Source organism: Neoarius graeffei, chromosome 6, assembly GCF_027579695.1.
Source record: "Neoarius graeffei isolate fNeoGra1 chromosome 6, fNeoGra1.pri, whole genome shotgun sequence".
Classification (NCBI taxonomy): domain Eukaryota; kingdom Metazoa; phylum Chordata; class Actinopteri; order Siluriformes; family Ariidae; genus Neoarius; species Neoarius graeffei.
In genome coordinates this window covers 96409143-96424773 of record NC_083574.1, presented here as the reverse complement: position 1 = coordinate 96424773, position 15631 = coordinate 96409143, and the positions used below count along the sequence as shown (strand labels likewise).

At 45.1% G+C, this 15631-nt stretch overlaps 1 protein-coding gene across 5 annotated transcripts in view; it reads right to left on the bottom strand.

Moving 5' to 3' along the window:
* The window catches only part of ccpg1 (cell cycle progression 1), a 45007-nt gene that overhangs the window by 1098 nt on the left and 28278 nt on the right, over positions 1 to 15631 (bottom strand). For 3 of the 5 annotated variants that reach the window (XM_060924207.1, XM_060924211.1, XM_060924208.1), the window contains exons 6-10: positions 14773 to 14927; positions 11884 to 12040; positions 4122 to 4186; positions 1798 to 1923; positions 257 to 1623 (exon numbers count right to left, since the gene is read on the bottom strand). In XM_060924207.1, coding sequence (XP_060780190.1) covers positions 257 to 1623; positions 1798 to 1923; positions 4122 to 4186; positions 11884 to 12040; positions 14773 to 14927 — 1870 coding nt within the window. Of the gene's footprint in view, positions 1 to 97; positions 167 to 256; positions 1624 to 1797; positions 1924 to 4121; positions 4187 to 11883; positions 12041 to 14772; positions 14928 to 15631 lie in introns of all 5 variants that reach the window. The other 2 variants (XM_060924210.1, XM_060924209.1) reach the window with 2 other exon arrangements.

The window sequence follows — 15631 nt, the reverse complement described above, 5'->3', positions numbered from 1 at the left end:
AGTGAGCTTAGTAGTCGCAGGAACACATGCAGTGCATAACGTACAAGCCCAGACCACAGCAACCCAACGCACTCCAACACAAACCCAAACTCCATACCTGAATATGTTCTGAAGGGTTTAGAAAATTCCTTCCCATTCTTTTGCTGAGCAATCAAAATAGAGCCACCTGCCAACATTTGAGATGTTGAAAAATGTTGGGTTGGTGTGCTCGGGGCTTAAAATGGAGATGCTGGCAGAACAAATCAGATACTCTTACCTTGGACCATTCTGTTCTGAGTAAGTATCTCCGAAGAAGTGCTTGTATATGTAATCATCCAGATCCTCAAAAACATCCTCGTCCTCATCCTGGTACTCGTCTATGTCCACCAGGTAGTCTTCTACTCCGTTGACAAAGTCCGTGAACAGCATCTGATCATGAATAAAGAGTCCGTTCTGGAAGAAGCTGTTGATGAAGCTGTCGAGTTCCCTCCAGTGATGGAAATGACCCACTTCCTGCTGCAGGTAGCTGCGCAGGAGCTGGTGGAACTCGTCTGCTCTAATGGGCTCCATGGCCTTGTTGAAGAGGCTCATGGATTCTTGGTAGGCACAGTCAAAGACACCAGTGCATCCTTTAGGCACAATCTTGCATCCCGTAGTTCTTTGCTGCTTCTGGGCACCTGGTTTGCGTGTGGTGTGGTCCGCCTGGAAGGAGGGGTCCACTGTGGATTTGCGAGGATGTTGGTGCAGGGGCCGGTGGTGTTGCCAGTGTTCTTTCTCTGAACGCATGTTGTGGTATTCTTTGAAGCTTTCTTCCCGAGATTCTTGCTCCTCTGTTTTTGCGTCCTTTCTCTCATTTGCTCTTTTGTCCTGTGGCCTTCGGATTCTCTCGAACACGTTTGATGTGGAGTCCTTCAAATGCCTAAATGTGGATTTGACAGAGTCTGAAAACTTCCTAAGGTTCTCCTTGACGGCTTCCTTGGCTTTCTTGATCTGTTCCTTGTGGTGGTGAACGAACTCCTTGGTTGAGTTCTTCACTGCATCAAACGTCTCCTTGACCTTCCCGAGCATGCCTTCTTTGGACTTCCTGGTCTTTGGTTGAGTGTCCCCTTTGGCTCGGTCTTCCTTCGATTCCACATACAGTCGCTCCCACAGGTCAGAACGCTGCTGCTCAAAGCTCAGCTTCTTCTCCAGTTCCTGTAGTCGAGCCTGGAGTTCCTCAGTTTCAGTATCAACTTCTCCTTCCCCTTGCATCCCGGTATCTCGCTGGCTCAGCTCTTCCAGCTCCTCCCTCAGCTTATCGGTCACTTTCCTCTCCTTATCAAGCTCCTTCCGAAGCATCTGAGCCTCTGCCATCAGTGCCTCCTTCTGGCTGAGGTAGCTCCGGATCCTCTGCTTTTCCTCCAGGAGGTGGTCCTTTAAGCGCTGGTTCTCAGAGAGGACCGAGTCAGCGCCAGCTCCTTTCTCCTCGAGCTCACGGATCTGAGACCTTAGACGCCGAAGTTCATCCTGCAGGGCCAAGAGAGATGCCTCCTCTCGTTCCAGAGTACTCTTCAGTGCCCGATTCTCTGAGGCAAGGTGCTTCTGACGAGAATCCATCTCACTCTTGGCTTGCTGAAACTGTGTGAGTAAATCCTGTCTCTGAGCCTGTGTTCAACATGTAAAAACAGGTTGAACCACTTAACCAGACGTATCTCCAAGTGTAAGTCAACTCAATCTCACACATCAATGGTGAATTTTGTTGGAGCAGCTTTTCGGTCTTATTAATCCAAACTAATCCCTGAGTTTTGAGTACAATCGGCACTAGCAAAAGGCATTTACCTGCAGTTCAGCCTCTCTGGCTCTGAGATGCTGATTCTCTTTGGTAATCTTATCCATAATGTCTGTTAGGAACATCACCATGTCTTGTTTCTCCTCTAGATCATCCTTCAGACTCTCAACCACATCCTGAATGCACAGAGATACTCTAATGAAGAGTCTGAAAGCTCTAACCAGATTAGCCATTCAAATTGGATAATATCGGAATTGAGACATGGGCTATGGTCAGATATTCTCTTTAAATGCTACGTATTAAGATAACGAAATACCCCTTATCAAACCCATACCCTTCACCAAAATCACTTCAGCAAGTTAACACCAAGGTTAGGAAGTTAATGCAACCCAGGTTCCAGAATAGTGCATCAAGGATGAAATTAGAGAGAGAAAGTTTGAAAAAGAAGCCACTGAAACTGTAACAAAGTTCACCAAAGATGGCAGAAGAGACACCAACGTTCCAGCACTGGTACAATTCAAACCCAGGTGAAACTAAGCTCCAAGTGATCTCACGTTGAAGTCTTGCTCACTTTATGAAAAGATTTGGATTTGTGCATCTTTTGTTGAAGGTTAGTTATGTTTAGCGAGGACTTTCAGTGCTACATGTACCAAACTAATTAGTGTATACACACACAGGTTTGAAGTGTACAGTAATACTGGTTAAGTATACAATCAGCTCCAGAATTATTGGCACCCTTGGTATTGGTATGGGCTGGGGAAATCTTTATGAGCACCTACCTTAATCTCATACGGGAAACAGAGGAGGACTCCAACTTTTATTTAAAGTAAATTTCAGCTGGCAGCACAGCAGTGTAGTGGTTAGCACTGTTGCCTCACAGCAAGAAGGTTCTGGGTTCGAGCCCAGTGGCCGACGGGGACCTTTCGGTGTGGAGTTCGCATGTTCTCCCCATGTCTGTGCAGGTGTCTTCCAGGTGCTCTGGTCCCCCCCCACACAGTCCAAAGACATGCAGTTAGGCTAATTGGCTACTCTAAACTGTCCACTGATCAAGCTTGGAGAGGGATGGGCTCCACCAAGTTTAAATGCCCTAGACACACCGATGATGGACTGTTAATGTAATCAGTGATGCCCCTATGGCCCTTGCTGGCTATGGGACGATGAAATAATTCCAGTCACTTTCCTGCTCCATGGCCTAAAGGTTAGAGAAGCAGCCTTTGGTGCAGAGGACTGCTGGTTCAATTCCCTGGACTGGCAGGAAAACCCATGGCTGAAGTACCCTTGAGCAAGGCACCTAACCCCCAACTGCTCCCCAGGCCCCGAGTATGTGGTGTGTGCGCACTTGTATAGCACTCTGGATAAACGCCTGTCAAAATCAAAGTCCTTCCCATGCCAGGATCTAGTATTCCCAGGCAGTCTCCGTCCCAGTACTAACCAGGCCCTTAAGGTGCGTTGGGCAGTGCCGATCTCCACTTCTATAGCCCTCAGCCTCTCGCTTACACAGCTAGGGTTACAGTGGGGGTCTAGTCCTCTGGTAACTAAGAGTTTGACTCACCACTTGCATCTGTATTGCAGTGTGCCTTGCCAAACGACAGTAGGCACCATTTTTACGATGGTCTTTGGTATGACCCAACTGCAAGTAGACCTCGCGAGCTCCCACTCAAGAGGCGGACACACTAGCCACTAGGCCAGCTTACGATCAGTAAATGCCTGTAATGTAATGCTCAAGTTCATGGTGTGTCCAGAGACTATCCCAGGAACACAAGATGGGAATACACCCTAGATGGGACACTAGTCCATTCACACCGTGGGACAATTTAGCGCAGCCAATCAACCTAGTGGAATGTTTTTTGGAGGTAGGAAGAAACTGGAGAACCCAAAGGAACCCCACATGGACTGAAGGAGGAGGAGCAAAACTCTGGCCAGACAGTAACCCCAGCTCATGGTGGAACCCTAGATTAGTGAGGTACCAATGCGAACCTTTTTCGTTTTTCATAATCTTTACCAAGTATCCCAATAATTCTGGCGCTGATTGTACAGACATACACAAACCATTTCATAGTGATTTGTTTTTTGACAGTAAAGATCTTTTTTTTTTTAAATGGAATGTGTTCACTAGTACAGTTAGTGCTGTCCTAGTGCTAGCATATTCGCACATCTCCGTGTTTGATTACAGATAAAGCATGAACTCCTTTAAGTAATCTTGCTAGAATGAAAACAGCACTCTGGTTCTCAGCTTGTCCTGAGGAACCACTACTCTTCACACTTTTCAACTCATCGAGTGGGGAATGAGGACAGGTGGAGAGATGAAGATGTACAGAATCAACAGGAGCACGAGACAGAGTAAGCAGCAGAAGAATCAGAAACATTTTTGCACCTTGCTAACGTCGTTCACGCGAATCTTCTCCACCAGACGCTGTCTCTCCTGGACCTGCACCGTGCCTGTCAAGCAGCACAGGGGCCAAAAAAAAAAAAAAAAATCACTTAACTCTATATAACTCCATTCATACTTAGAAAGCTAGCATAGACTAGTTTTTAGCTTCTTCTTCTTCACTAAGAATACTCAAGTGAAGAAAAATGTTTTTTACCAGCCGGGAGGTCCGTATCATGAAATACCGTGACCGAGGTCTTGAAAGTACTGACCGAGGCTGAGGTCACGGTATTTCATCATACGGACCGACCTTAAGCTGGTAAATATTTTTTATTTTTTACCAAATTCTAACAGAAAACGAGAGCGCCTGAAAGGGAAAACCGAGCCGCCATTTTGAATCCTCATTCACAGCTGGAATGCAAATGGCTTCCTCCTCGGTATACAAGTGCACTTCCATGGCAGGAAAAAACTACATTTTGCCGCCTATGTAGTCCACTATTTATACAAATAGGAGTCATTCAGGATTCAGCCATGTTTTTGCTCAGCATTAGCAACAGTTAGAGGTTTTTAGCTTTCTGAAATGTTTTATTTTATTTCTTTTTCCTCAGGGTAGTAAAACTCGCTTTCGCTGTGAACACTGTCGTTATCGCTATCCATGCTGTAAAATTAATGCTATTCTCCTAAGAAATGCTGGCAAAAATCTAAGATTTTTGATAGAAATAAATCTTGTAAAAAAGATAAATGTTGGCAAAAATTGCTACCATGTTTGTTGTGAACGAGCGTGTCACCCAGGGATGAGAATGAAAAATATTAAAAAAAAGTGAAAAAAGCAGGGGGTTTGGGGGCCGTGGGAGCCCAGGGGGCGGGAGCTAATGATTTTTGGCTTTTTTTTTTACCCCAAAACCATTAATTTTATCAGCAAAAAGTTGCAATTTATTTGGTAATAAATTCCCCTTCTTGGTGGACTACCAGGTGAAAATGATTAATATGGTACAAGAGACTTGTTTTTAATCAATTCACATTTGATGATTGATTTTTTTGAAATGCACCTTTTAATATAAACGAGCTCTACAGTATTATATTTCTGCATTTTTGCTATTCATGTCTTTGAATAGCAACCTCTCCAGGTTGGTGGAGAAGTCCTGCCTCAAGTGGAGGAGTTTAAGTATCTCGGGATCTTGTTCACGAGTGAGGGAAGGATGGAGCGTGAGATCGACAGGCGGATCAGTGCGGCCTCCGCAGTGATGCGGTCGCTTTACCGGTCCGTCGTGGTGAAGAAGGAGCTGAGCCAAAAGGCGAAGCTCTCAATTTACCGGTCGATCTACATTCCGACTCTCACCTATGGTCATGAGCTTTGGGTAATGACCGAAAGAACAAGATCGCGGATACAAGCGGCCGAAATGAGTTTCCTTCGCAGGGTGGCTGGGCGCTCCCTTAGAGATAGGGTGAGAAGCACAGTCACTCGGGAGGAGCTCGGAGTAGAGCCGCTGCTCCTCCACATCGAGAGGAACCAGCTGAGGTGGCTTGGGCATCTTTTTCGGATGCCTCCTGGACGCCTCCCTGGGGAGGTGTTCCAGGCATGCCCCCCCGGGAGGAGGCCCCGGGGAAGACCTAGGACACGCTGGAGGGACTATGTCTCTCGGCTGGCCTGGGAACGCCTCGGTGTTCTTCCCGAGGAGCTGGCCGAGGTGTCTGGGGAAAGGGAAGTTTGGGCTTCCATGCTTAGACTGCTGCCTCCGCGACCCGGTCCTGGATAAGCGGAAGAAGACGAGACGAGATGTCTTTGAATACTCTAATCCTTTAAAATGAAGTGCAAACCAGAAAAAAGTTCTATCATAATTCTCTTAAAGTGCTGATGACACGTTTTTGACATCTTTGGCGATGTTTTATAACATAAAAAGTAATTCCCGATGATCCATATATTAATTCACGAAGGCACCTATTTTACAAGTTATGATAAAAAAACGCGGCTATTTGGGCAAATTTGACGGGGCTGCAGCACCCAGGAGACGAATGAGGAGGAGGAGCTATATGACGTCAGCGAAAGAACCTTCCTCCTCACTTACCAGTTTGTTGTTGATGCGACAGGTGTTCAGTTTGTCATTATTAGTGTGTGTGTGTGTGTGTGTGTGTATATATATATATATATATATATATATATATATATATATATATATATAGTTATTATGCCTTCGCGTTGTGTTGCCGGCTTTTGCTCCAAAACCTACAAGGATGGGGTAAGTTTATTCAAGTTTCCCAGAGATCCCGAGCTGCATGCGAAGTGGGTGAAGCAAGTCAGGCGCACTCGTGACAAGTGGGAGCCCTCACCAACATCCGTCCTGTGCTCTGAACACTTCGATTTGGATTGTTTTCACACCCTTCCCAGCTTAAAAGAATCTCTTGGGTGTTCAGTTCAGCACAAACGTGTGTTACTACCATCAGCAGTGCCTACACAGTGTTGCCAGATTGGGAGGTTTCCTGCCCAGTTGAGCGGTTTCAAGTGCATTTTGGTGGGTTTTGAACATATTTTGGGCTGGAAAACGTCAGCAGTATCTGTTGCCAGGTACTGCTGAAGTTTTCCAGCCCAAAATATGTTCAAAACCCACCAAAATGCACTTGAAACCGCCCAACTGGGCGGGATTCCTCCCAATCTGGCAACACTGCCAGTATTCCTGAGGGGGTCTACTAGTAGCTATGCCGGATCCAAAGACAGTCCTCCTGTCAGAACATGTGTTGTGAAACGACACAAGATAAAGGTACGTAGAGCTATAGATTCTACATGATAATCATAAATGTAATCATAAAGTCAGCATGATATCAGTCATGTATTTGCTTGTGAAAGCTTGCGGCTTTCATGTAACTGCTGCCTAGCAACGAGAGGCAAAGGGTAAAGAGGGTAGGCTATCATAGATTCTATTCGGAAGAGATCAACACAATTCTAGACTCCCAGAAGAGGAAGAGCTAGCACTAGAGAGTTCACTGGCGTTTTCATGCGCCATTTCCATTGAGTAGAACCAGAGTAGAACAGCCAGTGAACCGCAGCGTGTTCTTCCGCTGACGTCACAACATGGCCGCGAGCCACGGACCCAGTTTTCTTGCGCTGTGCAATTAAATTCGCGTAACAACAGCTTCTTTTCACGTAATTATAACAGAAATCTAATGTGTTTGCCATGTTGTATAGTTTATTTAAGAAATTGCATAGAGTCATGTTCGTGTCATCAGCACTTTAAGCTTTCTTCTGATGTGATCATGGTAGCAGGAGGTCTTGCATATTAAGCAGGCAACATTCAACATCACTTACTGTATCACTTCCCTTTCAACTGTTGTGTGTACTAACTAGGTTTTATCTGGACAGGATGTTGTGTAATGTAATGCATATACCATACGGTCAATTTGGTGATTTTGAATTAAAGAACAGGCATGTACAATGGGCATTACATATTGGAAATTTTTTTAAAATCAAAAACTATAAGTTCATCTCGGCCTAAAAAATTTGGGCAGACGCCAGCAATTCCCCGTCCCCGTATGAAATGAGCAATAAGTAGGAGAGTTATACATGGCATCATACCTAAAATTTTATCAGAAATATAGATATGATACTAGGATTCTCCCCAACATGCTACATTAGATAAGCTAACCCCATACATATAATGGCATTAATTCGTGTGATATACATTATAAATAATATAATGAATCATCGAACAGGCAAAATAATTTTCGACCTCCCTTTGTGTTTTTTGGTGTGTATGTGAAGTTCGATAGTCCTTGCCCTTCTACTAGCGTAGTTTATCATGTCCGAACACAATGAGCAAAGTACTTTTCCTGGGACGTCTAGTTTCCGTATGTGATCACCGAGCTTCGTTGTGATCTCGAGATTCAGTGTTCTTTCTAACCAAGCCCATCGAAAACGGTTCTTTATTCCTGCACCTTTATCAATCTCCCTCGCTCGATCCTCTTCTTTCTTATCTAGGACTTTTGCCATTGTCGATATGCTAAAATATCCCGCCTGAATACATGCGTCTTTCCGATGTTACCAATGCGTATCGTCAGTGTGAACGGCGATTGCAAGCCACGCGTGGAGAGCATGCGTACTTGTGTTTATACGCTGTACGCGATGGGATTTCCCAAAAATTCTACCACAAATAAGTCGAACATTGTCGCAAAAGTGAATGTTAATTACGACATGTCGAAAGACTCGAGTGTGTTAACCCGGAGCCCACCAAGAATCAAGACGTTTTAAGGTGACCGCAGATTGTTAACCATACCCCCCGTAAGAGGTCCGTAACCGGGGTCCGTACTGTAGGATACGGACCCGCTCGCCAGCCAATCAGAGCGCAGGATTTGATGAAAACCGGACCGCGAAAAAAATAAAATGAATTATTGCTATTTATAAAAGAGATTATTGTATGCAATGTTTTTTTTTTTTTTAATAGAACACCTTTCATACACTTAAAAGTACATTCAGGGAAACAATAGAAAGTCAAAAATAATAGATAAATAAGCAAATGCAACGCAACTGCAATAAGAGTAACAAAAATCACTGTATAAAATATATAAAAAAACAATATAAAGCTAAAGTGCCAAGAAAAACAAGGTAAATAATAAAATGCTAAAGTGATAGTTTTATTAATGAATATAAAACACCATTATTAATTTTATTTAACACAGCTTTGATTTCTAGACTGTTAATGTAAGTGTCACATCAATGCCAGATATTTGACAATGATCTTCTGTATTTAATATAATAAATAATATATAGAGAGGATATTACACGGTGGTGCAAAAATATCAAGTTTAATCTTTGAGTGGTGAACGTATACGTTTTTCAACATGAGAAGATAAACTTCATATCTTCACGCCACGGTGTAATGTTCTTTATATTCTTGGGACACATCCACCAAAAAAAAAAAAAAATTAAATAAATAAATAGAAATATCCCATCCTGCAAGTTAATCAAAAGAATTTTAATTTTGAACCAACTTGCCATTTTGACAACGCGTGTCTAGTCAGCGGGAAAACACGGAGTGAAGCCATCGGAGTGAAATATCAGGAATTATTATCCATACAGGACACTTTTTCGCTGGAATAAAAAATGTTCTATATTCCCTTCTCACGGGTTTATTGATAGCATGCCATATTGTTATCATATCACTTATCGTCCATGTATTACGCCACTCTCCCCAATGGAGAATGTCAAGACAACATGTCACGCGTCAGAGACCCAAAACTTCTGCACAAGTGAGCTACAATTTCTAAATAAACATGGCTGCCAGATTTGCTTCATTAAAAAAGGAAGATTTTGAGAGAATTGTGGCTGCCAGGTCGCTCCGTTGTGCGTAGCTGTCGATGTTGATTTTAAAAAGTAACTAAGTAAACTACACAAGGAAAATAATAATAATAATAATAATAATAATAATATTCTGCTTGACTGCGCTAGCACTGGCCTTCGCAAACACTACGCTGACTGGAAGGTAACTGGACTGCCACGTGAACAGCATTAAGTTGCAGATAAGCTAGCATTGGTCTTCGCTAATGCTACTGCTCAATGCTACACCAGCTGGAAGGTAACTGGACTGCCGCACTAACAGCACCGAGTGATGGGTAAGCTAGCATTGGCCTTTGCTAACGCTACTGCTCAATGCTATGCTGGCTGGAAGGTAACTGGACTGCCGCATTAACAGCACCAAGTCACAAGTAAGCTAGCATTGGCCTTCGCTAACGCTACTGCTCAATGCTACGCCAGCTGAAAGGTAACTGGACTGCCGCATTAACAGCACCGAGTGATGGGTAAGCTAGGATTGGCCTTTGCTAACGCTACTGCTCAATGCTATGCTGGCTGGAAGGTAACTGGACTGCCGCATTAACAGCACCAAGTCACAAGTAAGCTAGCATTGGCCTTCGCTAACGCTACTGCTCAATGCTACGCCAGCTGAAAGGTAACTGGACTGCCGCATTAACAGCACCGAATGATGGGTAAGCTAGGATTGGCCTTTGCTAACGCTACTGCGCAATGCTACACCAGCTGGAAGGTAACTGGACTGCCGCACTAACAGCATCGAGTGATGGGTAAGCTAGCATTGGCCTTTGCTAACGCTACTGCTCAATGCTATACTGGCTGGAAGGTAACTGGACTGCCGCATTAACAGCACCAAGTCACAAGTAAGCTAGCATTGACCTTTGCTAACGCTACTGCTCAATGCTACGCCAGCTGAAAGGTAACTGGACTGCCACATTAACAGCACCGAGTGATGGGTAAGCTAGGATTGGCCTTTGCTAACGCTACTGAGCAATGCTACACCAGCTGGAAGGTAACTGGACTGCCACATTAACAGCACCGAGTGATGGGTAAGCTAGGATTGGCCTTTGCTAACGCTACTGCTCAATGCTATGCTGGCTGGAAGGTAACTGGACTGCCGCATTAACAGCACCAAGTCACAAGTAAGCTAACATTGGCCTTCGCTAACGCTACTGCTCAATGCTACACCAGCTGGAAGGTAACTGGACTGCCGCGCTAACAGCACTGAGTCATGGGAAAGCTAGCGTTTGCCTTCGCTAATGCTACTGCTCAATGCTAAACCGGCTGGAAGGTAACCGGACTGCCACGCTAACAGCACCGAGTCACGGGAAAGCTAGCGTTTGCCTTCGCTAATGCTACTGCTCAATGCTACACCGGCTGGAAGGTAACTGGACTGCTGCATTAACAACACTGAGTCACGGGTAACCTAGCGTTGGCCTTTGAGAATGTTGATATTCAGAGTGTGCATTATAATAATAATAGTAATGGCTTTTTTTCGTGGTCTCCGACTCGTTCAGTATCATGCTAGCTGAATGGAATATATGATAGTCCATGAAAAAAATCCAGCCAATATTATTTAAATATCTGTATCAAATTGAGAAAACACATCAAAATGTGTCACCTGCCAAAAAAAACCCAGTGTGATGTCACATCTTTAACACTCATAAATTGCCCTTTCTGTTATACATTTTTTAAAAATATATACCGTATTTTCTGGACTATAGAGCGCACCTGTATATAAGCCGCATCCGCTCTATTTTAAAAAAAAAAATTTAAAAAAAAAGATATACAAGCCGCACCGGGCTATAAGCCGCAGATATCTATGTTGAAAAATTAGATATTTACTGCATGTACAGAACGATTTTGTACTGTAAATGTACATGTATGTACCTGAACAGATTCTTTCCGAACAGTGCCTTTTAACACGGCAGCAACTTTGCTGATTAAAACGGAACAGAACCAAGAGAAAATAACCGGTATTTATTTACCTTCATTTCTCCTGTGTTTGAAACCACAAGTCACTTTAATCATCTTCGCTGGATTTGAAAATAATTACCAGTTAGTAATTTGTCGTGCGTGTTCTATCTGCTAAAGATCTGCTAATTCTTCTTTGCATTGATTTTTCGTCTATCTTATTTTTGATTCTACTTCCGGTTAGAGCGCCCCTAGCGGTGGAAGAAAAATCCACAGAATAGCCGCACCTTTGTATAAGCCGCATGGTTCAAAACCTAGGAAAAAAGTAGCGGCTTATAGTCCAGAAAATACGGTAAATTTTTGTGCTTTTTAAATGACAGGGTCACATGACCCGATGCCACTCATCTCACTGTTACACAGTTACACGGTCAAATCCGTGATGGTGTACCTGCCCTAGCAGAACATTCTGGAGACAGAAGACTGCTGTAGAAGCGCAATGAGATTTAACAATTTAAAAAAAAAAAAAAAATGATGAAGAATACTAAGCCCCGTCCTCACCGTAGAAATGACCGAACCCCATGCTGATGGCTATGATGAGGGCGAGGACGATGCACTTGTTCAGAGTTCCGCTGTTCTGACGCTGAACACGAGCTTCTCTCTGCTCCTCAGCCTCCACCCCGTCCTCCTCCTCCTCCTCCTGACCATCACCTTCATCCTACAGCATGGACAGAATTACTCAACACGCACAATGTGTTTACTCTGGTTCGACAGGGAGGTGTGTGTTCGGTTGCACGGTTAGACTAACACTTCAGCGGGTTTTCTCAAGAGTGGCGATGTTCCGAATACACCTCGAGTAACCTCTGCTTCAGTTACAGTGTTCATATCTCAGCATGGCGTGTTTAATAAAACACCTGCTCTGCTCGGTGATCAAACTCGTTCATCGACGGTTAACAGCATGAACGAGTAGATCAGGTTTTTCCTCCCTGCGTTTCATGTTTGTCTCACACCCTGCAATACAATCACATTATTGCATCATGGATTCATTAAAAAAAAAAAATCATAAACAACAGATCAGATTGTAGCATGTGTGCGGATTGATCACGACTGTGAAAATGGACGAATTGTGGATTTGAACACTAGTTTTAGTGACTCGGTTTATAACTGCTCGTGCAAAAACATGTCTAGTGCTGCTTTCTATTTCATTTACCTCCGGTGAAAAAACTGTACTTGGTTTCTGGCACAGAGATCTCTTTTTTTTTTTTTCTGTAAATTCTGATTTGGTTCATGTGATGCTGCCCCCTAGTGTTCACACTCCGGTAATGCAAGTATAAATCAGCTCTAAAATGTTTAACCAGTATTCCCAGAACATTCATAAAGGCGTTATAACTGCTCAAAAGCATCATTATAGTGTTTCCAGTAACACTCGACTGCATAAGTATTTTTAAGTTTGTTTCTTACACTATGTTCACACTGCAAGGCTTAATGCTCAATTCCGATTTTTTTGTGAAATCCGATTTTTTTGTGAGGTCGTTCACATTAACAAATATATGCGACTTGTATGTGATCCTCAGTATGAACGAAAAGCGACCTAAAAGTGTTCCGCATGCGCATTGCAGGATACGACGACGTCACACGCAGTGAGCATGGCCAGTGTTTACGGAAGTAACCTAAAGTTTCCTGTGTATGACAGTAGCCAGCATGGAGTACCTGGCGATGATGCAGTTGTTGTTGCGACGGAGCCAGAACATGCACAATAGCCTGATGTTAAGGAGGAGGTTGAGAAGGAAGAGGGCAAGGGTTCTGGCTCAGGCGTTCTGCGGGGTAGTGACTGCAACCTCCGTTCAAAGGAACGTGTGGGTGCGGAGTCGCATTGATGTCATGCGCCATGTTGTTGTAACTTTTTTTGAGAGACCCGCCGCCTACTTCAGCGCAGAATAGTGACGTTTGTGGCTTGTTGATGACGTGTAAGTCGGATGAATGCGACCTGGCGGTTCAGACTGAAGTCGCATATGAAAAGATCGGATAGGAATCGGAATTAGGCCCCGGTCACACCGCCCGAACTTTGCTGGAGCGTTCCTTGAACGGTAGGGAGGGGGGGCCGAATTACGACAACGCTCGTCACCGCGCACAAAATGGGAAAAAAAATCGAAAACACGGGCATTGGCTTAGCGGTGCACCGCTGAAGCTGGCGTTGGTTTAGCGGTGACGCGAGCGTTGGTATAGCGGCGTTCTGCGCATGCGGGCTTTGGCTCGGCGGGGGTATAAAGTTGGTTTAGCACCAATCATAGCAAGTCTCTCAGCATCCATGGTGATACAGTTTTACTGTAACTTTGAGCAAATTCGATATAGATGAGGTCTGAACTCAACGGCAGCTCGATTCCAAATGAGCTCCTGGTCCATTTCTCCCCGTATTTATAGCCTAATTCTGGTCCCGCTCCGACACCTCTATACCAACGCCAAACCAAAGTTCATCGCCGCCATGGATAGCTGCTTCAACGCCCGACACCGTTCCAGCAACCCCGTGTCCGCTCGTAAAACGCTTACAACCGCTCCACCGAAGTTTGTGCAACGTTTAATCGCCGCCCGGGCAACGCTGGCAAAGCAGCGGTGGTCCAGCGTTCAAGATTTCTGCGTTGGCCTAGCAGACCCAAGCGTCCACGAACTTGCGTCTAGCGGTGCCAAACTTTGACTGGGCGTTGGTGGAGCGGGGGTGAACTTTGCCGGGGCGGAAAATCGCCCCCTCCTCACCGCTTGCAATATTTTGTGCAGCTCAAAACTTTTGGAGCGGTAGGAGGGCCCCTCGAGAAACATCAGCGGTGGCCGAGCGTATACGGCGTTGCTTTAACGGGGGCCAACTTTTGTTAAACGGTGGTGAACGGTTACGAGCGGTGATGAATTTTTTTCACCGCTCCAGGAACGCTCCAGCAAAGTTCGGGCGGTGTGACCGGGGCCTTAGGACCACATATCCAAACGGCCTGGGTCGGATTTGAAAAAAATCGGATCTGTGTCGTTCATATTGTCAATAAAAGATCGGATACAGGTCACATATGGGCGAACGTAGTGTAAGATTGTTACCTTGTTAACAGTTTCAGCGTGAATCTTCCGCCTTCCTCAGAACTGTCACCAGATGTTAGGTGGTGACGTGCCTTATGAGCTGATTTTACGTTACGGAGGCATGAACGTCCCGCCCAATTTGACAGGTAGTTCACGCCTCCTGCTGTCAGGTTGCTCCCCCAGGACAGCGCTCCAGGTGTGCGACAGCGCATACGCTCCCTCATCCCGGTTTATCGTCCTCTGTGCCCGCTTGCGTATCTCCACTGCCTCTAAAATCCAACGCTGGTATCTATTTTCTTCATTTACTGCATAGTTTACTGTTTAGAGGTGTGTGTGTGTGTGTGTTTTGTCGTGAGGTCATGTGACTCTGCAGCACAACACTGCATGTTTCACCTCATCTTTCTCCTTCCTCTCCTCGTCCTGCTCCGAGCCAAGCGTGTTCCTCCTCAGCCTGCGCCTCCGAACCACCCCTGGGACGGCCTTTGCCTCCGCGTCCTCGTCCTCGGTGCTGGTGGAGCCTCTGCGCACGGTGCATTCCGCTGGGAAAACTGGAAACGTCGCAGCGGTGAAAACACATTAGCTCAATAATTACAGAGCAAATCACATCATTACTATAACATAACATAAACACAACCCATTCCAACATGCAGGGCAGAACAACAGGCTGTTTGTGTTACAAAGATGAGCAAATCCAGATCAGGGAAAAAACATTCCGTCACATCATTTTTAAGACTGAAAAACATCCAAAACTGAATTAAAAAAATAAATAAAATGTTGACTGCAGAGGGCGGCACGGTGGTGTAGTGGTTAGCGCTGTCGCCTCACAGCAAGAAGGTCCGGGTTCGAGCCCCGTGGCCGGCGAGGGCCTTTCTGTGCGGAGTTTGCATGTTCTCCCCGTGGGTTTCCTCCGGGTGCTCCGGTTTCATCCAAAGACATGCAGGTTAGGTTAACTGGTGACTCTAAATTGAGCGTAGGTGTGAATGTGAGTGTGAATGGTTGTCTGTGTCTATGTGTCAGCTCTGTGATGACCTGGCGACTTGTCCAGGGTGTACCCCGCCTTTCGCCCGTAGTCAGCTGGGATAGGCTCCAGCTCGCCTGCGACCCTGTAGAACAGGATAAAGCGGCTACAGATAATGAGATGAGATAACTCGTGTAAAACATTGAGAGTAACGCAGTGTGTTTATTTGCTCTTCAGTGCAAAGCTCCAGAACAGGTTGCATTTCTGCAGCACGACAGCTTCGTCCGACAAATA